The 27,704-nt window shown below is 43.9% G+C and overlaps 2 protein-coding genes across 13 annotated transcripts in view; both read right to left on the bottom strand.

Annotated features, from left to right (window-relative positions):
* Positions 1–18,668, bottom strand: part of CEP135 (centrosomal protein 135) — an 86,613-nt gene extending 67,945 nt beyond the window's left edge. For all 3 annotated transcript variants that reach the window (XM_044299413.1, XM_044299420.1, XM_044299425.1), the window contains exons 1-4: positions 18,456–18,668; positions 7,935–8,087; positions 4,610–4,800; positions 2,768–2,935 (exon numbers count right to left, since the gene is read on the bottom strand). In XM_044299413.1, coding sequence (XP_044155348.1) covers positions 2,768–2,935; positions 4,610–4,800; positions 7,935–8,047 — 472 coding nt within the window. In that variant the 5' untranslated portion in view covers positions 8,048–8,087; positions 18,456–18,668. The remainder of the gene's footprint in view (positions 1–2,767; positions 2,936–4,609; positions 4,801–7,934; positions 8,088–18,455) is intronic.
* Positions 18,669–24,489: 5,821 nt separating this feature from the next.
* The window catches only part of EXOC1 (exocyst complex component 1), a 63,937-nt gene continuing 60,722 nt past the window's right edge, over positions 24,490–27,704 (bottom strand). For all 10 annotated transcript variants that reach the window (XM_044299342.1, XM_044299369.1, XM_044299361.1 and 7 more), the window contains one exon: positions 24,490–27,006. In XM_044299342.1, coding sequence (XP_044155277.1) covers positions 26,854–27,006 — 153 coding nt within the window. In that variant the 3' untranslated portion in view covers positions 24,490–26,853. The remainder of the gene's footprint in view (positions 27,007–27,704) is intronic.

The raw sequence follows: 27,704 nt of genomic DNA, 5'->3' as shown, positions 1-27,704 counted from the left end.
GAGTGTCCATGCGTCCGAGATGTGAGCTCGCCAGATCTTCTGAAAGAGGAGACGACCCCTACCCACAGGGGGCACACCTTCATGCAGAATACCGTTTTGCAGAAGAGGAACGCCAGGCTGCTTGGGGCTTAAAGGATGGCTTTTTACACTGGTCCTGTGTGGGCGGCCTGGCTGCCGGATGGGTGTCAGAGAACTGCCAAAAGGATGGATAATGGAACGACGAAAAGAACGTTTCGCCTTGGGTTGTGGAAGATGTGTGCTCTTCCCAACCTGTCGCTTCCGATATAATATCGTCGAGCTGGGAACCAAAGAGTTGAGACCCGGTAAAAGGGAGGCTTGAAAGCGAGCGCTTAGAGGAGGAATCAGGCGCCCAAACTTTAAGCCATAGCTCCCGGCGAATAGAGCCGAAGAGCGAGCGACCATAGTACCAGCGTCCAAAGCCGCCTCGCAGAGGTACCTACCTGCCTGAGAAATTTGGACCCCCAAGGATTGGAGCTCTGCAGTTGGGAGATCCACCGCCAGGTCTCTGTGTAAACGGAGGGCCCACTCTGAGACTGCCTTGGCCACCGATGCAGAAGAGAAAATTGGTCGGAGAGCCGATCCACTTGCTGCAAACACAGACTTGGAGAGCGATTCAATGTAAAGGTCCACCATGTCTTGGAGAGAGGAGCCATCCGCCACCGGAATAGCCAAGCTCTTCACTAGGCGAGCGACCGGTGGGTCCACTTTCGGAGGAGAGGTCCATTTTTGCCACGCATTCAGCTGGAAAAAGGATAGAGCCGCTTCGGAACCAGGAAGCGCAGACCTGGCTGGTCCCAAGCTTTTGCTACAACCACAGAAAAGTTGTCGTATAAGGGGAAAGATTTAGGGGTCTGCTTTGCACGCAAAAATTACACCCCCTGGTGGCTGATGGAGGGAAGGTCCTCTTGTACCTGGAAAGTGTCACGGATAGCAGATATTATAATATCCACCATGGATGCAATCCGAGAAGATTGCTCCGGATCCATCTCTGCATCTACAAAAACTGATATGCTCTCTCCAGGCTGGAGGGGGTATAGCTGGCAGGGGAGAAGCTAACAGTTTTCAGCCTAGTGTTGCCTCCTAGTGGCAGCAGCTAGCTATACCCACAGTCCTGAGTCCGCCAAAGATATGAGCAATAAAAGCTGTTAAAGGGGTTGTGCAGCCAGTTAATATTGATGACCTATCCTCATCATGTCCCAAGCTTTGTTAAAAAGATGGCTTCTGGGACGTAGGGAGCCACTTCCACAAGGTTGCACTAGCAAGATGGTTCTCTTCCTTGAGAGATACCTCTTTGCATATTTGTTTCCCATGGAGCATTGCCAATAAGTCTGCATAGCATGGAGTTCTTCCAGTACTTACATTAGAAAACTGTTCCTAGAGTAGATTTTGCATTTAATTAAGAGCTTTTTTTAGGCTACGTTCACACCCGCGTTTTGGCTTTCCGTTTCTGGCTTTTCCAGTTTTGCCCTAATGCATTCTGAATGGAAAAGGATCCGCTCAGAATGCATCAGTTCAGTATCCATTCCGCTTTGGAGACGGACACCAAAATTCTGCTTGCAGCGTTTTGGTGTCCGTCTGAAGAAACTGAGCAAAACAGATCCGTTCTGACACACAATGTAAGTCAATGGGAGCGGATCCGTTTTCACTGACACAATAGAAAACTGATCCGTCACCTATTGACTTTCAATGGTGTTCAAGACGGATCCTTCTTGGCTACGTTAAAGATAATACAAACGGATCCGTTCTGAACGGATGCAGACGGGTGCATTATCTGAACGGATCAGTCCATGACGGATCCGCACAAAATACGAGAAAGTAGCCTTAGCTGTGACACAACCACTTTAAGAATGCTTTACATGGTAGCTGCCCCGGAATGATAGGGCATGTGCAGATCTATTCCACTCCAAACAATCAGAAAAATATTGTTTATATTCTATTCACTGAACTTTAAACTTAGCACTAAAGGGGTTGATTCTGTATTTATAGGTTTGAAGAAGTTAGGATTAAGATCTTTTTCTCAACTCTTTTCATGTTATAAATTCAGTTTTGAGAACTCCAAAATTAAACCAAGCATCTGTGATAATATCTTGTAGGCAGAGAAACTACCCAGTAATCTTACAAAAACCTCTGGTCAAGAGCATGACATTGTAAATGGATTAATGGAATTTAACAAAAAATTCAACATATACAGCCTTATTCTACATAATTAAAAAAGTAATCTTTATTTCATAATGAAATAACCTTAGGATGGTAATATATTTTCCTCAAAAAGCATTTTATATAAAAAAAAATCCGATTTAAATTAAAAGAAATCTGATTTTTTTTTTTTTTAAATCATTGATTTTTTTTATCCACCCTGCTTCCTGCCTACCTGCTGCTGATTGACAGTTTTTTTCCATATGAATCAGCAGCAGCTGGGCAGGGGAATGACGTCACGCTGGACTCATGCGGCATGTGGTATCTTTGTGTGTACATTATGAGGTAACCATCTGTCACACCAGTAGGTGAATACATCTAAGGTACTTTTTAATCAAATATCCACATGACAGGTTCCCTTTAAATCAACGAAACACAAGTTTTGCCAAATCTTTTCCTATAAAACTATATATTAATCTGCTCAGCTCCTGAAGCCTTCAACTCAGACACCATGTTCCATGTGACAGGGTTCCTTCAAGGGGCTGTCCGAGCAGCACAAAGATCGGAGCAGTGCTGTGATAACTGATATCTAGCGTGTTACACAACTAACCTGGTGTCTGCACCACAGCTTGCAGGTTCTTCTCTTGAAGTTGCTGAATCCTTTCAGCCTTTGCTTTGCTTTCTTTCTCCATTGATCGAATTTTATGGACATATTGGTTATTTAAAAATTTCAGGTCAGCGGTTTGGTGTTCTAGTTTTCTCAGAGAGGCTTTCAAATCTTAAAAAAGGAAGAATAGTAAATTCAAATATGAATGAAGAATCCACAGAATCTCACAATAGACTATTGTTGGATGAAGTTGCCATTTTCAGCAGGAGCCACCAATAATCTAAAGTGTATGGGGAGCTCCTCTCTCCCCAGTAAAGACACACACAACAGCGTATGTATATTGGGGAGTCAGGAGAACGCTGTCAGTCAAAGGAACATTCGCAGACACGCTTAGCGCTGAGTTCACATCACCAATTAGCTTTCCGTTCTTCTGATCCATCAGAAGAACAGAAAAAAAAAAAAAAAAAAAAAAAAAAAAAAAAAAAAGATCCTTCACATTCGGCAGACTTTTGTGGCAGAAAATTCAGAAACTGAAAATCAGTTCCATTCACCTTAAAGAGGACCTTTCACCGATTATGACACTGTGAACTAACTATACAGACATGGAGAGCGGCGCCCGGGGATCTCACTGCACTTACTATTATCCCTGGGCGCCGCTCCGTTCTCCCGCTATGCCCTCCGGTATCTCCGGCCACTAAGTTATAGTAGGCGGAGATTTTAGTCACTAAGTTATAGTAGGCGGAGTCTGCCCTTGTTCTGCTGTAGCGATTGGCCAGCTCTACAGCAGGACAAGGGCAGACTCCGCCTACTATAACTTAGTGGCCAGAGATACCGGAGGGCATAGCGGGAGAACGGAGCGGCGCCCAGGGATAATAGTAAGTGCAGTGAGATCCCCGGGCGCTGCTCTCCATGTCTGTATACTTAGTTCACAAAGTCAGGATCGGTGAAAGGTCCTCTTTAATGGGGCCTGCAGAAATCCATGTGCTTTCTGCCCCATTCAAAAGAATGAAACCGATTTTCAGTCGCAGAACTTCCTGCCACAAAATCTGCCGTGTGTGAAGACCCCAAGGGTCCAATCACACGGCTGTATAATTTTATCCGCGTCCGATCCGCATCCGTTACACATTTTGCGAATAGATGCGGATAGATTTTTTCCTATGTGTGAATAAAATGTGCGGACAACATTCAGTATGTTGTCCGCATCAGTGTTTCCACATTTCTCGTCCGCAAAAATATGAAGCTTGTACTACTATTGTCCGCACAGATCCGTCCGCAGCCCCATTCGAGTCAAAGGATCCGCAAATTGCGGAAGACATACGGAAACCATTCCGTATTTCATCCGTTTTTTGGTGGATCTGTTTCTGTGTAATTGAAGTCCCTGCTCCCTGACCTTGGCGCAAAATATTCTATTACTATTGTAAAATGCGGACACGCGGAACGGATGCGGAAACACATTACGGATGCACGGTTCCGTTATTTGCGGACCGCAAAAAGGAAAAGGATTACACACAGTTGAGTGAATGGACCCTTAGTTGCAGAACGGAACAGCTGGCCCTTCATAGAACAGTACTATCCTTCTCCGTAATGTGGACAATAATAACACATGTTCTATTTTTTGGCGGAACGGAAACAGAATGCACACAAACTTCCGTTTTTTTGGGAGTACCCATTGAAGTGAATGGTTCCACATATGGTCTGCAAAAAAAAAAAAAAAAGTGTGCATGAGCCCTTATAGTGAGCATCAGTTTGCACTAAAAATAACTGATCCGTTATTTCATAGTTCTTTTTGTGAAAGCTTTGAGCTGATGGGTAGTTACTATCAGACAACCTGGGGCGGTGGCCGACCTTTAATGTGGCGATCAGATTCTTCTTTGATCTTCAGGAGCTCTAAGTGGAGTTCATTGTTTTCTCTGACCAGCCTGGCATTTTCTGCCTTGTAAGGTTCTATCACTGCATCAAAATTCTTGGTCTCCTTCTCATTTTTGCCAGCGTTTAACTTTGCGTTGCGAAGACTTTCTGTAGTATGAACCAGGTCACTGTAAAGTGCAGGAAAAGCAGAATGATACAACGTACCTGAAATAGTCTACACAGAACTCCATATCCTGGAGCAGAAGTGTGTGCTAAGGCGCCGTCTACTGTAACTTGTAATGGGAGGCTGCACTACTGAAGTATTTTCATGGATAAAGTGTATATTGTGACTGTGCCAGCTATAAATGTCCAGAATCCACCCAGTATACCCCCTACTGGGTGTAGTGACCACAGGTAGATGTACAGTTCTTCCTAATAGACATAGGATATTTCCCACATAAAGAAGCCCATCAGGCATCTTCCAGGACTGGTGGCACCGGAGAGGAAGCCCTATGTATGCTGCGTCCTCTTGTATAGGCAAAAATCCACGGCACTGGTCAGTGCAATTCTGGACGATGCTTGAAGCGTGTCCTGGCCAGAAGGACGCTTATCCTCCTCATAGCTCACGCTCCATACAGAGCACACAGTGACGTCACTTAAGCTGCGGAATCTTCAAGGGATCAAACTTAATCCAATGCGTTTCGGAAAATGGTCAAGTTTTTCTTTCCTCGGGGATAAAGATCCTTGTTCTTCTCCTAATTATATAGGCATTTCCAGAATTAAATAACGCCTATCCAAGAGGGCGCCACATACAGAGGACTTCTTCCTCTTGGCCACCAGTAGTATAGGGAGCAGCGGTCGGGTATACTAGTTGGATTCTGGACATTGACAGCGCAGTGACAGTACACACTTTGTTAGTTTTCATTTAACCGGCGGGTGGTACTGACTTGTGAGCGGCTTTCGTGATTGCGCCGGTGATCTTACTAGTGAATTGAAGTAGTTTCATACTGATATGTGTTGCTCTGTGAGGGTTCAAGCACCAAGACTCCCACCAACTGCTGAAACAAAGGGGAATAAGCACCCTCATCAGAGCGCAGTGCTCCCGGCATGTTTGGTTCTGCACATAGGATCCCAGCAGGTGTGGGGTTAGCAGTGTACTGATCCATAAATTGGCACACTGCCCTGCTCACATCTCCGTGCAGAGCCTGACACAGACGAAGGGGCAAAGCACTATGCTGTGCACTTCTGCTATGGGTGGGGGTCTCAGCATCCAGTCGTTTGGGTGTCTGCACAGGGTCTGGATTAAGTGCGGAAAAACAGCATAATCCAGTATCAGGAAATTGTATATTATACAAATTGCATGTACATTTTGCTTTTTCTTTCTTATGTGCGAAAAACGACCTGCCGTGCGGATTTCGAAATCTACAGCATGTCAATTGTCTTTGCGTTTATCTTTTGCGGATTTCGCCCTTTTCAATGGAAGGGTGAGATCTGTGCAAAATCTATCAAATACAGCATTAAAAAAAAGCACAAAAATGCAATTAATAATGGGATTTATATCTATTTTTGTGCAGATTTCACCGTGTGCAGCCACCCTTACTGTTCAAAACTTCTGACGTGTTGTACGACAGATGTTGAGCCCTGTGATGTCAGATATATTGAGCAGAAAAGGAATCAATATTACAAAAGCCTTTATACAGATTACATTTAAAGATGGGTATATGGACATTCTGGTAGCAATCTTGTCTGTTTTCTGAAAGGGCAGTGCGAGTTCAAGCTTTCTCAAGACAGAGAATCTCTATCTAAAAAGTTAGGCTACTTACACACTAGCGGCACGTTTTTTTTCCCCTTTCCCAATAAATAGAAGGGGATAACTTTTATATTTATTATAAGGATTATAATTGTTACCAATTGATTGTATTGTATTGATATGTGTTATCTTAGATGATTATGGTTAAGTATAATCTTGTAATCAAAATATATTCTAAAGTGATTTCCAATATCGGCACTAAGTGTGTGTGAAAACATTGGGAGTTAATTACCTTAGGTCCAAAGAATGTGGAGATAAGGGAGTTAAGTGTTTGGATAGCGTTTGTCTCAGGTCGTATATTTTTTAAGTAGACAATGTCTGATGGTTAGTATATCTAAGTGTCTTCCTTATCTTATTTATAACATTGTCTTAGATTTAGGGCAGAGGTTAATTTTTACAACATTAAAAAAAAATAGAAGGGTTGATTTGTAATTACATCAACTCTTACATAGAACCCTAGTGCCCCTTCGTGGTAGAGTGGAGGTAAGAAATAGGGGATGATATAATACAAAATGATGTCATAGTCACGTGGAAGACCAAGTCAAGCCCCCTTTTCAGGAGAGAGATAAAAGATAGTATGAGTAGACACAGGGGGGAATCCACTACAACCAGACGGAAAGAAAGAAAGCCATTACAACACCCAAGAAAAAGACACACAAGATAGAGGGGAGATCAGAGGAAAAAGAAGACTTGACCTGACTTCATTGCTGAACCTTAATGCCGATTTCTTCCAGACAGATTAATCCTGAATAGCTGGTATAGTATACATTTTCATCTGTATATTAGGCAACTGATTGCCATATACACATACAGTATATATATTTATTTAAATAGACCATATTGTTCCGTGTAGGATCTAGATTGATTTGGGTGATTGTACCTGCAGCATCAATTGTGCCTTTTTCAATCTAGGGAGATAAATCTATACAAGTGATATAGCTACAATTGTATGATCTCCAAAGAACTCTAGTCTAGTCAGATGGTCTAATTGAATTAATATATATTACATAACATGGTGGAGGCCTCATTTTATTTTTGGATTATAATCTACAGTTTTAACAAAACTCATGCATGAGGAAATGACGTTATGCATGGTTAAATTTTGAATTAGGAAAATCTGCCTGCTGGGAAAAATCAAGTGCAAATTCAGTTTTCTGTTATTACTAAGAGACCAGTTTAATTGTATCTATATCCTATAGGTTATCTTGTCTTTTTGATTGCATATAATTGATTATTCTTGAATTGTCACCAATTTTATATTGTCTAATATTTTTTTATGCACTAAAATATTATTAATAAATTTATATATATTTTGTACACAACTGTCTTCCTTTTGTCTTCAACTTAGCGCAGATCATGAGTTCTCGTTAGCTCTTGTTTTATTTGTGGAAATAAGTTGGAATCTCCTCTATTATAGATTCTAGCTTGTTTTTCCATAAATAAATTAAACAGTTTTTTCAGAGCAATATAAATATTCTGACAGTGACAATTACATCCCCAGCTCCGATATACCTGAAAAGTTTCTCAACAAGTGGCAAGGACTCAATGCCCAGCGGCTGCTTGTAGCCCAGTTGGTCCAGACGCTTGCGGAGGTTGATGAACTTCCTTTCTGCGGCAGTACTCATTGTAGCGATCCTCAGGCTTCTATGATCCTAAGTTCAGTGTCTAAGCAGAAATGTTAGAATTCAATTACTGTGGTTTCAGATTCATGCCTGTTACCAGAACACACAATGGCTGATCCTGTGTTTGCAGCATTCTATGAAAAGGATTGGGATAAGAAACGCTCTGTTTGCTAGATGACGAGCCTGGAAGTGCCCCTTCACATGACTGCGACTATCCCTCCCACTAATACGCACAATAATGTATTTTTCATCTGACATTGACCAATTCATTTCTATGGGGCCTTGCACACATCCGTGTTTTTGTGGATCTGTGTGGCCGTTATATATTATAGAACATGTCCTTCTAAGGGTACAGAATGCACACAGAAGATATCCGTATTTTGCAGATCCGTTGCTTTCTATGCCGACTAAAAATATAGACATGGCTGTGTGCATGAATCCTAAAGCAATAAAGACACTGAGGGGCAGATTTACTAATACTGTTGAAATCCAACATGCCTGATCCTTCCCCCAACATAAGCCATTGGGGAAAGTCAAGAGGATGTCATACAAATTAGATTAAATGCAAGTCTAAGGCCTCTTTCACACGATCGTTTTTTTTTTCGTTTACGGGCCGTTTTTTTGCGTTCCGTATACGGAACCATTCATTTTAATGGTTCCGCATAAAAAACGGAATGTACTCCATATGCATTCCGTATTTCCGTTGAAAGATAGAACATGCCCCGTTATTGCCCGCAAATCACGTTCCGTGGCTCCATTCAAGTCAATGGGTCCGCAAAAAAACAGAACACATACGGAAACGCATCCGATCCGTATGTCCTCCGTATCGGTTCCGTTTTTGATTAACCATGTATTGAAAATTTTATGCCCAGCCCAATTTTTTCTATGTACTTACTGTATACTGTATATGCCATACGGAAAAACGGAACAGAAACACAACGGAAACAAAAAAACGGAACAACGGATCTGTGAAAAACAGACCGCAAAACACTGAAAAAGCCATACGGTCGTGTGAAAGGGGCCTAATGTGTATGGATGGCTTAAAAGGCATCTGTGTTGGGCCCGTGTTCATATGTGCCTGCATTGCTGAGAAAAATTATGTTTTAACATGTGCAAATGAGCCTCTAGGAGCAACGGGGGTGTTGCTGTTACACCTAGAGACTCAGATCTCTCTGCAACTGCTGCACCCTCTGTACTTTGATTAGCAGTGAAAAGATCATCATGTCTGGCACTGGCAATCAAAGTTCAGAAGGTGCCACAGTTGCAGAGAAAGCTAAAGTTCTAAGAGTAATGACAACTCCCCCGTTGCTCCTAGAGGCTCATTTGCATATATTAAAAAATCATTTTTCTCAGCAGTGCGGGCACATATGAACATGGGATCAACACAGATGCCTTCAGCTGCCAAGTGCACATGTAACAGGTCAGCCAGTGTCATAGGTATAAATCTGCTGCCAGATGTCCTTTAAATGTGCCAGACTTATCAAAGTGGCCGATTCTGGATGATGATCTGGCGCACCACCTATTGGTTGGCTTACTTTACACCAGAATCATGCGCCAGAATGTTGGCACTTTTCGGAGCATCGCAAAATTGTAGGCCACGCCCCTTTCTGCTATACCACGCCCTCCTGGTCGGACAGATCTAACAAAAGGCATCTAGAACACTTAATAAATGTGGGCAACCTAAATCTGCCCACGAGGGTGTAAAGCCGTATGAGGGCAAACATCAGTTGGCGACAATTTCTTCTATAGTCAACAAATACTAACTAAGGCCTTATTCACATCTCCATCAAGCTGTTCCGGCCCAGAATACCTGCCAGATTTTCTATAGTGTACTGCCGGATCCCCATTACTGTAATAAGGTGCGGTGGTGATCCAGCCGCTTTCTGGCATAAATTAACTAAAACTATTTGTCTGACTGACAGCATTTGTGCCGGATATTCTTGATGGAGACGTGAAAGTGGCCCTAAGGCACACAACTATATATTTTGTCCACCTATAAATCATCAGTACTTAGATCCTAACAAGAAAAAAACTATTTTTATTCTACACACAAATCAAGTGTAATTAACCACTTCCAGACCCGGCCATTTACCCCCTTCCTGACCAGTCCTAGTTTTGCAAATCTGACCAGTGTCACTTTATATGGTAATAACTTTGGAACGCTTTTACTTATCCAAGCCATTCAGAGATTGTTTTCTCGTGACACATTGTACTTCACGTAAATGGTAAATTTAAGTCAATCCAAAAGTTTACATAATTGTGAATATTTTTTTTACTGTTTTCTAAATTTGAATCTCTCTGCCTTTAAGACAGATAGTGATGCCTCAAAATATTCATTAATTAACATTAACCATATATCTACTTTATGTGGGCATCATTTTGGTAATGTAATTTTACTTTTTTTAGGACGTTAGAAGGTTTAGAATTTTTAAAGCAATTTTTGAAATTTAAGAAAATTTCCAAAGTCAACTTTTTAAGGACCAGTTCAGTTCTGAAGTCACTTTGTGAGGCTTACATAGTGGAAACTCCCCATAAATGACTCTATTGTAGAAACTACACCCCTCAAGTTACAGTAACTGATTTCACAAGCTTTGTTAACTCTTTAGGTGTTCCACAAGAATTAATGGAAATGAAATTTATAAATTTAACTTTTTGGGCAGATTTTCCGTTTTAATCCATTTTTTTTTCCTTTAACACATCGAGGGTTAACAGCCAAACATTTATTTATTACACCGATTCTGCGGTTTACATAAACAGTACACCCCACATATAGTCATAAACTGATGTAAGGGCACACGGCAGGGCACAGAAGAAAAGGAGCGCAATATGGTTTTTGGAAGGCAGATTTTGCTGAACTGGTTTTTAAATGCCATGACCCATTTGAAGTCCCCCGATGCAATTTGGAAACTAGGGAAAAGGTGCCAGTTTTATTGGTACTATTTTGGGGTACATATGATTTTTAATTGCTCTATATTACGTTTTTTGTGAGGCAAGGTAACCCAAAAATTGCTGTTTTGGCACAGTTATTTTTTTTACAACATTTATCTGACAGGGTAGATCATGTGCTATTTTTATAACTAGATTGTTACGGATGCAATGATATCAAATACCGTATTTTTCACCCCATAATACGCACACCACCCCAAAAGTGGGGGGGGGAATGATCCTGCATCTTATGGGACGAATGCTGCTATTTTACATCGCAGTCTGCGATGCATCAGCTCGAGGGGCTGGAGTCCGGGAACTTGCGGCGGGGCCCGATGCAGTCACTGTACTCTTACACCAGGCTCTGCCACTCACAGTAGTATTTCTAAACAGTAATCCTTAACCTCTTAATAACTTTAACTAAAGTTCTGCTCTCCCCTCTATCAGCACCTACTTACGAGCATCCTGAGCAGGCAGAACAGCAGCGTTACGTCACTCACTGACGTTATGCTGCCAGCCGCTCTGGATGCTCGTTAGTAAGTGCTGATACAGGGGAGAGCGGCACGCAACTTTAAAGTTATTAAGAGGTTAAGGAATACTGTTTAGAAATACTTTTGTGAGTGGTGGGGCCCGATGTATTAGGGGACAATGTTATGGGGGAAGGGGGGAATCTGTGGATAACACATATATAGCAGCGCCATCCACAGATGCCCCTCCCCCATGGCAGCGCCATCCACAGATGCCCCTCCCCCATGGCAGCGCCATCCACAGATGCCCCTCCCCCATGGCAGCGCCATGCACAGACCACCATTAGTTCAAAAGCACACCTTTTGGTTAAAAATATTTTTTCTTATTTTTCTCAAAAACTTCGGTGCGTTTTATGGGCGAAAAATATAGTATGTCTACTTTCTTTGTTTCAGTTTTACATAATAAAACTTTTTTTTTTTTATTATGTTTTTGTGTCTCCATTTTCTGAACACCATATTTTTTTATTTTCCTACCGATCGTCTTGTGAAGAGGCTCGTTTTTTGCAGGAAGAGTTGACGTTTTTATTGGTACCATTTTTGGGTACATATGATTTTTTGATCATTCATTATTACACCTTATGGGGCAAGGTGACAAAAAAATTGGTTGTTTTAGGACAGTTTTTATTTATTTTTACAGCATTCACCTGAGGGGTTAGGTCATGCGACATTTTTATAGAGCAGGTTGTTAAAGGGAACCTGTCACCTGGATTTTGTGTATAGAGCTGAGGGCATGGGCTGCTAGATTGCCGCTAGCACATCCGCAATATCCAGTCCCCATAGCTCTGTGTGCTTTTATTGTGTATAAAAACCGATTTGATACATATGCAAATTAACCTCTGATGAGTCAGAGCTTGAAAATATGACTCTTCTCTGGTCACACAAGTAAGATATGACTCTTTTATGTTAATTTGCATATGTATCAAATCGTTTTTTTTTTACACAATAAAAGCACACAGAGCTATGGGGAATGGGTATTGCGGATGTGCTAGTGGCCATCTAGCAACCCATGTCCTCAGCTCTATACCCAAAATCTAGGTGACAGGTTCCCTTTAAGGACGTGGCAATACCTAATATGTATACTTTTTCTTATTTAAGTTTTACACAATAGCAGCATTTATGAAACAAAAAAATGATGTTTTACCCTGGGTTCACACCTGAGCGTTGCGCAAACGCGCGTTTTACGCGCGTTTGTCGCGCGTTTTTGTCGCGCGTTTTTATGCGCGTTTTTTGTAATAGTAAACGCGCGTTTGTGTCATTGACTGCAGTGTCCTATGGCCACAAACGCGCGTCAAAACGCCCCAAAGAAGCTCAAGTACTTGTTTGAGCGTCAGGCGTTTTACAGCGCGTTCGTACGCGCTGTAAAACGCCCAGGTGTGAACCATTCCCATAGGGAAGCATTGGATTTCATGTCTTGAGCGTTTTACAGCGCGTTTGAACGCGCTGTAAAACGCTCAGGTGTGAACCCAGGGTTAGTGTCTCCATCGTATGACAGCCATAGCTTTTTAATTTTTTGACCAATTGTGTTAGGGTCTCATGCTTTGCGGGATTTGGTGGAAGTTTGATTGGTACTATTTTGGGGAGCATATGCCTTTTTGATCGCTTGGTGTTGCACTTTATGTGATGTTAGGTGACAAAAAAAAATGCCTTTTTTGGCACTGTTTTTATTTTTTTACGATGTTCACCTGAGGGGTAAGGTTGTGATATTTTTATAGAGCAGGTTGTTACGGACGCGGTGATACCTAATATGTATACTTTTTTTTATTTCACTTTAACACAATAACAGCATTTTTTAAACAAAAAAAATATGTTTTAATGTCTCCATGTTCTGAGAGCTATAGTTTTCTTTTATTTTTTTAGCAATTTTCTTATGTAGGGGATCATTTTTTGCGGGATGAGGTGACGGTTTTATTGGTACCATTTTGTGGGACATATGCCTTTTTGATCACTTGGTGTTGCACTTTTTGTGATGTAAGGTGACAAAAATGGCTTTTTTGACATGGTTTATTTTTTGTTATGGTGTTTATTGGACGGGTGGATCATGTGATATATTTATAGTCCGTCACGGATGCGGCTATACCAAATATGTCTATTTTATTTTTATTTTTTCTAATTTTACCTTTTTTTTTTATTACTTAATTGGGGAATTTTTTTGTAATTTTTTTATTTATTTTTTTCACTTTGCGACCTCTGGGGAACACTTTCTTTTTTTACTATTGATTTCTCCTGTAACTGGGGCTGACATAGTAGCCCCAGTTACAGTGGAAATACAACCCCCAGAGAGGCTGTACAGCACTACACAGCGCTGTACAGCCTCAGTGCAGGGCTGATCGAGGTCTGTGTCACATGACCACCAGGGCGTGACAGGTAGCGCATAGTGCTTCCTGATCTGTATACATAGCGCTTGTTGAGAGCTGTGTGTATATAGCGATCTAGAAGGCAGGGACACTGAGGAACGATTAGCGTGCAGGTGCGATCTCTGAATGGACGTTCCAGAACATCCATTCAGAGCTAAACAACCGCCCATAGGATGTGTATAGTCAATGAGCGGTCGTGAAGTGGTTAATCAGGGTGTGAAATTTTCCGGATCAAACGCACACCCACTTCTGTAGGGCCAACAAAAAAATGCAGACAGCTATGGATGTCATCAGTGTGCTGTTCGCATCCGTGCTCCAAATTATAGAACAAGTCCTACTCCTGTCCATTTTGCAGATAAGAATAGGCATTTCTGCAATAGGGCCCGCTACAAGTGCAGGATGCTGACGGACGGCATGAATATTTTGTGGACCGCAAAACGGACACAGTCGAGTGCAGAAGGCCTAAATCAAATAAAACCTGGCTAAACACACGATGGCAAATGTTGGATTTCGACAAGCCCAATGCTTTATTTTCATGGGAGTATCCTGGCAGCGGCTTACTCCGCTCTCACCATTAAGAACACATTACAGTTTGGTTGAGCATGCATGTGTATGGGGGTAGGGGTTACGAGAAATCTAAAATGACTACCTTTAAAGGAAGTTGAGGGGGTAGTCAGCTCCCCAGGACACAATGTAGATCCACACACTGAGACCCAGGAAATGAGGCTGAAACACCACAGCAGAGAAAGGCCTCATGCACACGACCGTTGTTTTGGACCGCATCCGAGCCGCATTTTTTGCGGCTTGGATGCGGACCCATTCACTCATCCATTGCTCCATTCTGTAGACCCGCAAATAAAAATAACATCCTATTCTTGTCCGTTTTGTGGACAAGAATAGGCATTTCTACAATGGGCCGCCCGTTCCGTAAATTGCGGTAGGCACACGGGCGGCTTCCGTTTCTTGCGGATCCGCGGTTTGTGGACGGCAAAAAACTGAAAGGTTGTGTGCATGAGGACAAAAGCAGAAGATCCAGCACTGGAGCAGATTTGTATCGGATTTTGCCTGTCTAGTTTTCACCTCTGTCTCACTACTTTTCCCATTTTGTTTAGACCCCTGCACTTAGCTAAGTAGGGACTGTCGTCCAGTTGCGGGCTGTCACTTAAGACGGATCGTGCAATTACATTAGGTAGGGACAGTGGTGTGTGTGGAGAACAAGACTGCACCGTTTCCTACCCTTTCATGACACTCGATGTATTCAGCATTATGAGTGCCGCACACATAAACGCACTTACATTAGCATGCTATCAACGAGGTAATTAATGGTTGTCCTAGGAATGTTCTGCTATGCTGAATGCACTTGGGCATGCCAATCATAAGATCTGCTGCTGGCAGCTCCCTTTGCAATTGCCAACTAATGACGGCTCAGATGTACTCGATAGGAGTCTGGAGAACCTGCAGACCATGGTAGCATGTTAAGGTCATGCAGGCTGCTTACAGTAGCACAATCACAAATGTGGCCTGGCGTTCTACTGTTGAAAAATGGCCGTACTATTGGTTCTTTGACCAAATAAATGTAACGCCAAGATGTTGGTGCACCTGAAATGAAGACTAGAGGGGTCTGGCTAACATACATCATGCTGCCCCACACCATACTCCCGGGATCACTATCACGTGAAGGCCTCTTCATGGCATTGCCCACATGGTCTCCAGGACAATCCCTGGCTATCATTGGCTCTAAGACAAAAGTGGGACTCATCACTGAAGAGGACAGACCCCCATTCCAGTCTTGCTGTGCACCATGATAGCCTTTGAGAGTTGTGGCATGAGGTCTATAGAACACCTGTAGCTGGAGAGCTAGCTCATAGCCCAATGTTGTGCAGACACCTTCTGCTGGTTTGTGTAGACATTGTTTGCCCTAATAGACTTGGGATGCAACGTCCAATCATACTTCCAGGACAGAGTGGATCACTACGCGCCATTCTTCTAACCAGACGATCCGTCTATGCAGAGGTTCGCCTCTGCTCCTCTTGCTGATATTCCAGTTCACCATTGTTCACGTTGGATTAATCGCGTAGTGATCTGCCGGAGTGATGAACCAAGGTCTCTCTGATCAAAGATTTTGTACTTCTTAGTTTGGGACAAGTGGAGATAACTGGCACGTCAACGAACAGGAGGCATCGGACAATCATCCCACACAACTTGATATGATTTTTGAGGTTTCATGTGGCTAAAAAAACTTTGCTATCAATCTGGCTTTTAGACATCTCCCACCACAGTTTGGAGCTAGGTGCACGAAAATGCGATCTTCTGCAGATCTTAGCAACACCTGCTACTTCCATGATTTGCATATTCTTATGGATTGTTCCTCTTGGTGTTGCAACTTCAATGTTGAAGAGTATATAATAATTTCAAGAGGATCCACCCTATTAAATCCGACACAGTGGCCTGTGGAGTTCATCCTGCTGAGTAAATCAATACCTCATCTATGTTCCTCCATTGTGAATGTAAATTAGGTCTTTGGTGCAGTGTGGGCTCTAGCCCCTTCGCTCTGCATTTAGACCATGTCCCCAACCCACTTGACAGGGCCTTGCATCTCAACTAGCCCTCTAATCTCACACCCGCTCCACAGTCTGCGCATTACATCTGCCTTCCCCAGCAGTGCAGATGATGTCATCCTTCACCTGAAAGAAGCCGAGCATCTCCCTTCTGGGTGGAGGATGATGTCATCAGCGCTACTGTGGAAGCAGAGGCCGATGCACAGCACAAATGCTGATATTGTAGACTACAAGGAGGGCATGAGAGTCTGACACCCACAGATCAGCTATTGGTGACCCGAGTCAGACACCCACAGATCAGCTATTGGTGACCCGAGTCAGACACCCACAGATCAGCTATTGGTGACCCGAGTCAGACACCCACAGATCAGCTATTGGTGACCTGAGTCAGACACCCACAGATCAGCTATTGGTGACCCGAGTCAGACACCCACAGATCAGCTATTGGTGACCCGAGTCAGACACCCACAGATCAGCTATTGGTGACCCGAGTCAGACACCCACAGATCAGCTATTGGTGACCCGAGTCAGACACCCACAGATCAGCTATTGGTGACCCGAGTCTGACACCCACCGATCAGCTATTGGTGACCAGAGTCTGACACCTAACTGCTCAGCTTTACAAGTGTAACAACCCCCCCATTGTCTAGTGGATGGAGCTGGTTACTGCAGCACTGCTCCTCATCACTTTAACTGGACGGATCTGTACTGTCTGATGCCAGAGCTACTGCAGAACAGCTGACCGGAGGGGGGCGCTGGAAGCCGGACCCCAGTGATCTGACAATCATGACTTCTTCTACGGATAGTTCATCAATTATTAAAACATGGAGAAAATGTTTAAAGGGAACCTGTGATCTGCACTATGCCGCTCTCACTGAGGGCCGCACTGAATGAATTACTAGCAGTGTCCAGCAGGGTGTTACCAGATGGGGGGTGTCTCTGCAGTCTCACACTGGCACATTGTGTAAGGACACGCCCAACTATAAACTGTTCATTCATACCACGTAGCAGGAATATAGAGGAACAGCACAACATAGAGCGATGAGAAAAAACGCTCCAAAATTATAACAAGGGGAGTAAAAATAGTCACTACAGCAGACATGTCGGGAGCGGTGACAGGTTCTGTTTAATGTATAGGCAGCTCCGGCAAGTTATGGTGGTATATTCAGTCCTCTGCAGACCCCCCTATAATTAACCCTGCAGACCAGGCATGGGATTCAGCCAGTTCCCTCCAGTTCCAGTTGTTAAAATTACAACTGGATCAGAGAACCGTGTTACCGGCTGAGTCCCGATCCGGTCCTCTGGCGGCGGCAGAGCAGCTGGAGATGTTCACTTCCATTGCTTTGTACACCACTGATAGTTTAGCTCCTTTGTTGGGTGGTACAGGAATGTGTGTGTAGTGTATATATGGTGTATTTATGTGTGTTGCATATATATGGTGTATTTATGTATGTGTGCCATGCACATGGTGTATTTATGTATGTGTGCCATGCACATGGTGTATTTATGTATGTGTGCCATGCATATGGTGTATTTATGTATGTGTGCCATGCACATGGTGTACTTATGTATGTGTGCCATGCATATGGTGTATTTATGTATGTGTGCCATGCACATGGTGTATTTATGTATGTGTGCCATGCACATGGTGTACTTATGTATGTGTGCCATGCATATGGTGTATTTATGTATGTGTGCCATGCATATCCAGTACACAGGGATGAGGCCCCTCTGGCAGCATAGGGCTGATATATATCCCTGCAGTCTGGGAGGAAAGCTGCCACATACAGAACACTACCATCAGACTGCCTACACTGGCAGAGCAATCACATAATGTACTTCTGCAGGGGGCCCAGCGATCGGCCATCGTAAACGATCCTGTGCACACAAAACAAGAAGACAGAAATCGTTCAACTCGGCCATTACGACCAATGTTTCTATACGGGCAGCTTCAGAGGAAAGATCCGCTCCCGCACGCCTCTAGGACGTAATGAAACCGCTGCGGAATATAACAGGGCGATGATGTAATAATGAATATGTGACCTACCGGCTCAGGACAGGGACGTCTATGGCCACAGCGGACTCTAAGGCCTCATGCCGGCTGCTGCTGCACTGGACGGACATAGACGCCGGAGGCCATAGGGACGGACTATGGGGTTTGTTTGGGATGTGGACGGCGGGTAGTAACGCGGTTTGAAAATGGCGCGCAGGAAGCCCGGCCAGAGCCTGCGGAGAGTACTACCCGTTACTCATAGCAACGCTTCCCTGTCCGCCCTCCAAGCCGTGTGACGTCACCTAACGTCTCTCACATGCTCCTTACTGGCTGCACTAGAGCCAGCAGCCAGTGACAGGGTGTAACCCCGCCCACGTGGATGAGGGCTGATGTGACAGCGCTTAACCCCGCCCACGTCCTGGCCATGTATATGAGAAAAGGGGAACGACAAAGCCCCGCCCAAATGTCGCTCTTGCCTGAAAAGTAGACTAAACTTGAGAAGTAGTTGGAGGCGGGGCTTGAGTCTCCTAGCAGCGCATACAATCTAGCCACAACCACCATAGACCTAGAGTGTATGAGCTCTGGAGAGGTTTAGGTCATGTGACTGAGATAGGATGTGGTGAAAACTACACCCCTCAGTGACTGCACTGTGGAGAGCAGGACTGTCAGCTAATAGCAAACTTCCCTCTTTTTGACCCAAGTCCCTCTTTGCTCCTTAAAGGGGTTATCCGAAACTAAAAAGTGTCCCCCAAATGCTTGGGCCCCTCACACTGAATATACTTACCTGGTCCCCGTACGCAGATGAAAACATCTGGTGATGGTGCCACTAGGGAGGTTCGTCCCCGCCTGCCATTGGCTGCTTCCACCACACCGGATGTTTTCAACCGTGCATGTGGAGAATCAGTGGCGGCGGTGCGGGGACAGGGAGCCATATAAGTAGAATGAGTGTGAGGGGCACGGATAACCCCTTAAGGCTCCATTCACACCTCTGCAACCGTTCTGCAATTGTGTGGAACGGGTGCGGACCCATTCATTCTCTTATGTGCTCTCCACATCCACATTTCCAGAGAGCGGCCCCGATCTTCCGGTCCGCGGCTCCCCCCAAAAATACAACATGTCCAATTCTCGTCCGCAATTGCGTATACGGAACCATTCATTTCAATGGGTCCGCAAAAAAAACCTCAATGTACTCCGTATGCATTTCGTTTCAGTATTTCTGTTCTGTTCAAAGATAGAACATGTCCTATTATTGTCCACATAACAGATCAGGGGTCAGCCGTTCTGTTCCGCTCCGCAAAAAAAACTGAATGCACACGGACGTCATCCATATTTTTTGCGAACCGCAAAATACTGAAAAAGCCATACGATCGTGTGCAAAAGGCCTTAAAGGGGTTTTCAATAAAAATAAAATAAAAAAAATAGCTGAATTTATACTCCCCTTACCAGTCCCCTGCTGCTGCAGTTCTGCCGATGCCCGGTCCCCACTTCTGGCTACTGTCTCGACATGACAGGAAATGCACACCTCCCAACAATTCCGAATCTTGCTGGTCAGTCCCAGATTTTCGCTGCTGTCCTGTGGTTCAGGGAGGGCTGAGGCCATCAGCTCCTTGCTCCACCATTCCCCTGCTGTTGCAGTGATGTAATCACTCCAGCTGAGCAGGAACGTGCGCAGAGCGGCGATCATCCCCCAGCTTGTGCGCTCTCCTGCTCAGCAGGCGCGATGATGTCACTGCATCACACCTGCTGCTGGGAGGGGCTGGATGTGCTCCATTCACTGGGGGAATGGGGGTAGGTAAGGAGGAGGGGGCACTAAGGGGGTGTTCTACTGTGTGGCGGCACACAGGGGACTGGACAGGATGGGGCAGGTACAGATAAGTATTGGGTTAGGGGAGAGCTAAATGGCAACGTGCTGCATGTTAGAAAGATGCAGAAATGTAGCACAACAGAAAACTAGGTGCAACTTGCCTTTGGCCTCTTTCACACGGGGGCGTTGCGGGAACATGCACGATTTTTCCGCGCGAGTGCAAAACATTGTAATGCGTTTTGGACGCGCGTGAGAAAAATCTGCATGTTTGGTACCCAAACCCGAACTTCTTTACAGAAGTTCAGGTTTGGGATCGGGGTTCTGTAGATTGTATTATTTTCCCTTATAACATGGTTATAAGGGAAAATAATAGCATTCTGAATACAGAATGCATAGTAAAATAGCGCTGGAGGGGTTAAAAATAATAATTTAACGCACCTTAATCCACTTGATCGCGCAGCCTGACTTCTCTTCTGTCTCTTTCTTTGCTGATTGCAGTGAAAGGACCTGTGGTGACGTCACTCCGGTCATCACATGGTCCGTCACATGATCTTTTACCATGGTGATGGATCATGTGATGACCGGAGTGACGTCACCACAGGTCCTTTTCCTGCACACAGCAAAGAACAAGACAGAAGAGATGCCGGGCTGCTTGATCAAGTGGATTAAGGGGAGTTAAATTATTTTTCATTTTTTTTAACCCCTCCAGCGCTATTGTACTATGCATTCTGTATTCAGAACGCTATTATTTTCCCTTATAACAATGTTATAAGGGAAAATAATAAAATTATCGGGTCTCCATCCCGATCGTTTCCTAGCAACCGTGCGTGAAAATCGCACATGATCCGCACTTGCATGCGATTTTCACGCAGACCCATTCACTTCTATGGGGCCTGTGTTGCGTGGAAAACGCACAATATAGAACATGCTGCGATTTTCACGTAACGCACAAGTGATGCGTGAAAATCACTGCTCGTGTGCACAGCCCCATAGAAATGAATGGGTCCAGATTCAGTGCGGGTGCAATGCGTTCACATCATGCATTGCACCGGCGCAGAATACTCGCCCGTGTGAAAGGGGCCTTTGGCTTGCTGTCGTGTGACCCATTTTAGAGTTGTGATTTGGATGTGAAAAGCCAATTCCAAGTTTCAGGCGAGCAGCGTGTTACGCACAAAGTACGTTAAAGGGGTTCTTCAGGTTTTTTTTTTATGGAATCCATAACACAATTCTGCTTTTACCAGTAAACGAATTGCAAACAAATTTCAAAATATGAAATTCGCTTATCTCTAGTAATAATGGCAACAGTCCCAAAAAAACCAGACCAGTCACAGGTTGCAAATCACTCGGAACTTACTTTAAAGGGGTTCTGCAGTTTTTTAAACTGATGATCTATCCTCTGAATAGATCATCAGCATCTGATCGGCGGGGGGGGGGGGGGGGGGGTCCGCTGGCAGTAGCACCGTGGCCTTCTCGCTGTTTACCGCCGGCCCAGTGACATCACAACTAGTATCAACTGGCCTGAATGAAGCTTAGCACCGCGCAGGCCAGTGATAGTAGTCGTGACATCACTGGGCCGGCGGTAAACAGTGAGAGCACTGCTGCCTTCTCAAACAGCTGATCGGCATGGGTCCCGGGTGTCGGACCCCCGCCGATCAGATGCTGATGATCTATCCAGAGGATAGATCATCAGTTTAAACAAACTGCAGAACCCCTTTAAAGTCAATGCCAAAAAAGTTGCGAGTGATTTGCAACCTGTTACTGGTCTGGATTTTTGGGGACTGTTGCCATTATTACTAGAGATGAGTGAAGTTCATATTTTGAAACTCGTTTGCAATTAGTTTACTGGTAAAAGCAGAATTGCGTTATAGATTCCGTTACCACGGACAATAACGCAATTCTATGACGGAATGCCTTTAGAGGCATTCCGTTATTCATTCCGTCAAAATAGAAGTCTATGGGCTGCAAAACGGATCTCCCCTGCATAACGGAACGGATCCGTTTTGCAGCCCATAGACTTCTATTATGACGGTATGAATAACGCAATGCCTCTAAAGGCATTCCGTCATAGAATTGCGTTATGGTCCGTGGTAACTGAATCCATAACGCAATTCTGCTTTTACCAGTAAACAAATTGAAAACGAGTTTCAAAATATTAACTTCACTCATCTCTAATTATTACCATTATTTATGCTGCCATTTTAATTATCTTACACTAGGTGGAGTGGGCCCCATCCTGTTTTGCTATGATTTGAATAATATTTTTTTTACTTTTCATTGTACTTTTTAGTCCCCTTAGGAGACTTGTAAATGTGATCTCCTGATTTTGCTGTAGGGGCTCCAATCAGGACAAAGAGGCACCTCCCTGTTTAACCCCTCAGATTCCATGGTGGTTATTGACTCTGGAAGCTGAGGGGTTAAATGACCAGGAGCGGTGTTACCTCCGATCCCAGTCCCACACTGCACCGACGACGCCCAGTTATGTTGTAGTGCGTGTGAGATTTAAACCCTCTAACGTTCTGTATACAGCCCCATAATGTGATGCATGCAGAAAGCCTGGTGGCGCAGGTCGCTCACCGCTGGTCCAGCTGCCTGCACTTCTGGCACCTCAGGGGGTATTAATCGAAAAACCATGGGAACCATGGAAAACCATCATAAGTTCACTGTGCTCCACGTGCGGTCAAAAACTGCGGCAACCTGCGGTAAAGCTGAATTCTATTTGTGCATTCACACACAGGACGCACTAGTTTGGTCAGTTTGGAGGACAGAACGTGGCTATCCTAATAGGTCAGGAAAACCATGGACAGCATACAGATACCACTTTTTACTGATCCATTGCAAAGAAAACTGATACGAAAAACCCCCCAAAAAACTTGAAAGTGAACTCAGCTTCAGTTCCGAGGTACCAGTCGGAACCGAAGCCGAGTTCGGTTCCAAGTTTTAAAGTGGTTTTCCACTTTAAAAATCAACTACCCAAGTTATTCAACGAAGTCACGTGCGACTTTGCGAATAACTAACATTGGCTCATTAGAGACCATACATTATAATACTGTACAGAGACGGATCTCTGTACTGTATTATTCCAAAGTTTTGAATAAAGCAATTTCGGACGTAGCATCCGAAGCTCGCTTCGCTCATCACTACCCTACATATTCCATGATCAACTGTAAGTGGTATTATTGTAAAATGGAAGCGATTAGGGGCTACAGCAACTCAACCACAAAGTGGAGACCAGGTTAAGTTACGGAGCGGGGTCATCGAGTGCTGAGGAGCATAGTCCAAAACAAAAACTGTGCTGTTCTGGGAACTTCATGGCATGGGTGTCCATGGCTGAGCAGCTATAAGTGAGCTCTACATCTCCAAGCATGATGCCTAGGACTGGATGGAGTGGTGTAAAGCATGCCACCACTGGATTCTGGAGAAAGGATGAATGCTGCTGTTATGGTTCTTTGTGTAACTGGAAAACCCTTTAATACTTCAGCATACCAAGACAATTTGGACAATTGTATCTTTTCAACTTCGTGGGACCAGTTTGGGGAAGGCCCTTTTCTGTTCCACCATGGCTGTGCCCCAAGGCACACAAGCAAGGTCCATAAAGGCTTGGTTGGGCGAGTTTGGTGTGGAAGAACTTCAAAGTCCTAACCTCAACCACATCAGAACTCTTTGGGAAGAATGAGAATGATGACTAAGAGTTTGCAGTCAGACTGAAAAAACGCCACAAAAAAACTGTGTGAATCCAGCCTTAGTGTGGGTCCACTTCAAACAGGTTTTTAGTGGGGATTTTATGCACTTTTGTGGTTTTAGTGCTGTAAAAACAGCAGCTTGAGATGTTAGCTGAAAGTCTATGGGAAATATGACACACGGGACACACAAACGTTTTTTTCTGTAGGCATTATTGTTAATTATGTGTTTTTTGGATCGCTGGTATTTTTTTTTTAACTTGTTGAATCATTTCCTTTTTTATTTTTGGGCATTTTGACATCTCTTTCTCCATAAAAAAGCACCCAAAAAAGTGTTTCACGCAAGCACGCTCCTCTGAAACTGGCCTAAAGCCTCATTCACACGTCCGTGCTCCATGGACATGTGCTGTACATGTTCTTCACGGACAGCACACATACTCATTCATTTCAATGTATGTATTCACACATCAGGGTTTTAGCACGGTCCGTGGGTCCATGTTTACGGATCCATCACGCCCATTACAGTGTATGGGTCCATGAAAAACATGGATGCGAACTAGAGGTAGGCAATAACTTAATAAATGAAAGTAACCTGAAATGCAAAACAGACACTTAAACCAAATAATTTAATTTTGGCCAAAAGAAAATAAAGAAAACAGCGACGACATTAACCAGTGTTTGAGAACATTTACATCAATAAAAAGAATAATATCCAAAGCTCCTTCCTTATACACTCAGTGAAAGGTCCTTGGCAGTGTAGTTCAATTTACAAGAGGAAACTTTAAATTCTGTTTCAGAAAGATCTACAGATGTAAATCAGGAGTGTATTGCTGAAAACCAGTAAAAGTTATGCCTCAGTCACACATCAGTGTTTGGTCAGTGATTTCCATCAGTGATTGGGAGCCAAAACCAGGTGCGGCTCTAATCACAGAACAGGAGCAGATCTTTCCCTTATACCATGTGTCTGTGGAGGCTCCAATCCTGGTTTGGGCTCACAATCGCTGATGGCAATCACTGAGGTGTGAACGAGGCTGGGTTCATATCACGTGTCTGTCGGATGCCTCAGACAGATGCCATACAGTGGGATCCATCACCATATACGTATTTTTTTTTTCTGGACTCTATGTAGTTTCCCATCACCGTTTCGTCTTCATTCTTATGAGTTGTCAGAAGAGAAAAAAATAAAAATACGGATCTGAGCATACGTCATGTTCATTTTGCATCCATTTTAGCCAATTCCGTCCGAGATCTGGTATTTTAGACAGGAAAAAGAGTCCCTTGTGGAGGACTTTTCCTTCTGTCAAATATAACGGATCTTCACACAGAAATGGCTAAAACTGATGCAAAATGAGCATAACGGATGCTCAAAATAACGGATCCTTTTTTTTTTTTTTTTTTTTCCTTTCTTCTGATGGATCAGCAATGGACTTTACAGTGGATCTCAATGGTGACGGATGCCACTCAATAGATGCCTCAGACAGATGCCATAAACGTATCCTTTTTTTGTATAAGTTAAACATATGACAGAAATGTGATGTGAACCCAGCCTAAGCGGAGTCATCATATATACGGTCAAGGTGTTACACATAATGTTCACCTGGGACTGTTACAGCCACTCACTTGCCTCATTGGCCATGGGACTAGAGGCCATAGGTAAGTTCACATGGGGGATTTTTACCAATGGAAGAATCAATGGCAGTTTTGCAATCTGAATGCAGTAGATGCACTTGTGGCTTTAGACCCATTCGATGAGGCAAATATGCAGGCGGACACCATGCCAAGAATGGACATATCCATTCTTGGTGCGGTCTGGAAATCCACGTGGGAGCACTGACGGCACCATACGTAGGTCCCCATTCACAACACATTAATCAGCCGTGAGAACTTATCCTAAAGATGTGTCAAGTTTATCACAGTGGCTAATGCTAGATGATAAATTTGATGATAGATTTTTGTCTAACTTCACACCACTTATTGGCTTACTTTACCCCAAAAATCTGCATCAACATTTTGTACCATTTTGCCCCTTTCAAATGAACCCCCTTCCCTTTCCAGATAGGCCATATCCCCTAAATGGAAAAGCCGCAGAAAGTGTCTGAAACAGATAATAGATATGGTAAAAACATGTACTCCAGTTTTTCTAAGAATTCTGCCACATTTAGCTTAGTAAGTGTCCCCCCCCCGATGTGTCCACAAGTCCTAGTGGGCAACATTTTTTTCTGCCATTTTGGCTATTAGTACTACTGACCTATAGATGTAATATGCTGCCCTTCATAGGACAGCACGGTAAGGTGACAGAAGATGACACCATGAGTTAATATTTACTGTAAGATCATATCGGAGACGTGCTCTGAATGTTCTTTGTTGACACGGTCACACATTACCATAAAGTTAGATACAGAGTCCTGTTTCTGGACGTGCAGTGTTTGGGCTAAGAGTAGACGTTTCCAGCTAAGTTCATTCATCCTCTTCCCTTTCATGTATATGACACTTAAAGTGCTTTTTATTCCTTAAAGGGTTTTTCCAGAACTTATATACTGATAGGTCATTAATATCGCATTGGTGGGGATCTGACACCCAACACATCCCTACCAATCAGCTGTCAGTGGCACCCGCCAATACCGGAGACTACTCAGTGGACGAGAGAAGTAGAAGGCTCTGTCCACAGTGTAGTGGCTGTGCCGGGTACTACAGCTCACCTCTGCTTACAGCTCCATCCACTGTATAGTTTCCAGCTGATTAACTGGGGTACTGGGTGTCGGATCCCCACCGGTTGTATACTGATGACCTATCCTGAGTATAGATCATCAATATCTACATCCCAGAAAGCCCCTTTAAAGGAATGCTCCAGAAAAAAACCTGATCCACTGTGTTACGCCTAGTGCAGGGCCGGAGTGCATGGTACATGTTCTACCCCTACACTAGGCACAACACAGTGAATTTGTTTTTACTTGGATTTCATTTAGCTTTACTAGTGAGATTGTGCAATGCTAGAGAAATACTCCAGGATGTCTTGAATGGTGAATTCCATGGTGATACCAGCTCCGGTGTAACATTTCTCAATCAATCCTTCAAAGTGCTTGTACTGGCGGATAAATTCATCTTGCATGGTGTGCCATACCACCTGGGGAACAGAGCAGACACCACGTCACAAAGGCAAAGGCAAACTGATTTCATTTGGAGTACACCACAGAAGTGAATGGGATTAGGCTAGTTTCACACTAGTGCTTACATTGTCCGGCAGAGGAACAGTCTGCCAGAGATGATCGTGTTTGGTAAAGTCAGATGCTACCTTTCTCCACAGGAGCCTAATCACTATAATGGGACCAGACGCGGGATCCAGCAATAGTGGCGGGATTCGGCCAGACAAAAATTGCTGCTTGCAGCGTTATTTGTCCAGCCGAACAACGCCACTAGTGCCAGAAAACCGGCCGGATCCACGCCGGGTTCCATTGCAGTCTCCGGCAGTTTCCAGCTATGCTGGATGTGATGCTCTCTGGCTGGCTGTTCAGGCAGAGGAAGTAAGCACAATGTGAAATTATCCCTAGCAACAGTTCCATAACCTTAGGCTACTTTCACACTAGCATTTTTCTTTTCCGGCATTGAGTTCCGTCCTAGGGGCTCTATACTGGAAAATAACTGATCAGGTATATCCTAATGCATTCTGAAAGGAGAGTAATCCGTTCAGGATGCATCAGGATGTCTTCAGTTCAGTCTTTTTGAGTGATCAGGCAAAAAAGAAAACTGCAGCATGCTACGGTTTTCTCTCCGTCGAAAAAAAACTGAAGACTTGCCTGAATGCCAGATCCGGCATTTTTCCCC

This window comes from Bufo gargarizans, chromosome 1 (genome assembly GCF_014858855.1).
Source record: "Bufo gargarizans isolate SCDJY-AF-19 chromosome 1, ASM1485885v1, whole genome shotgun sequence".
NCBI lineage: Eukaryota > Metazoa > Chordata > Amphibia > Anura > Bufonidae > Bufo > Bufo gargarizans.
The sequence above is the reverse complement of the archived record's forward strand: the minus strand, read 5'-3'. Positions and strand labels throughout refer to the sequence as shown.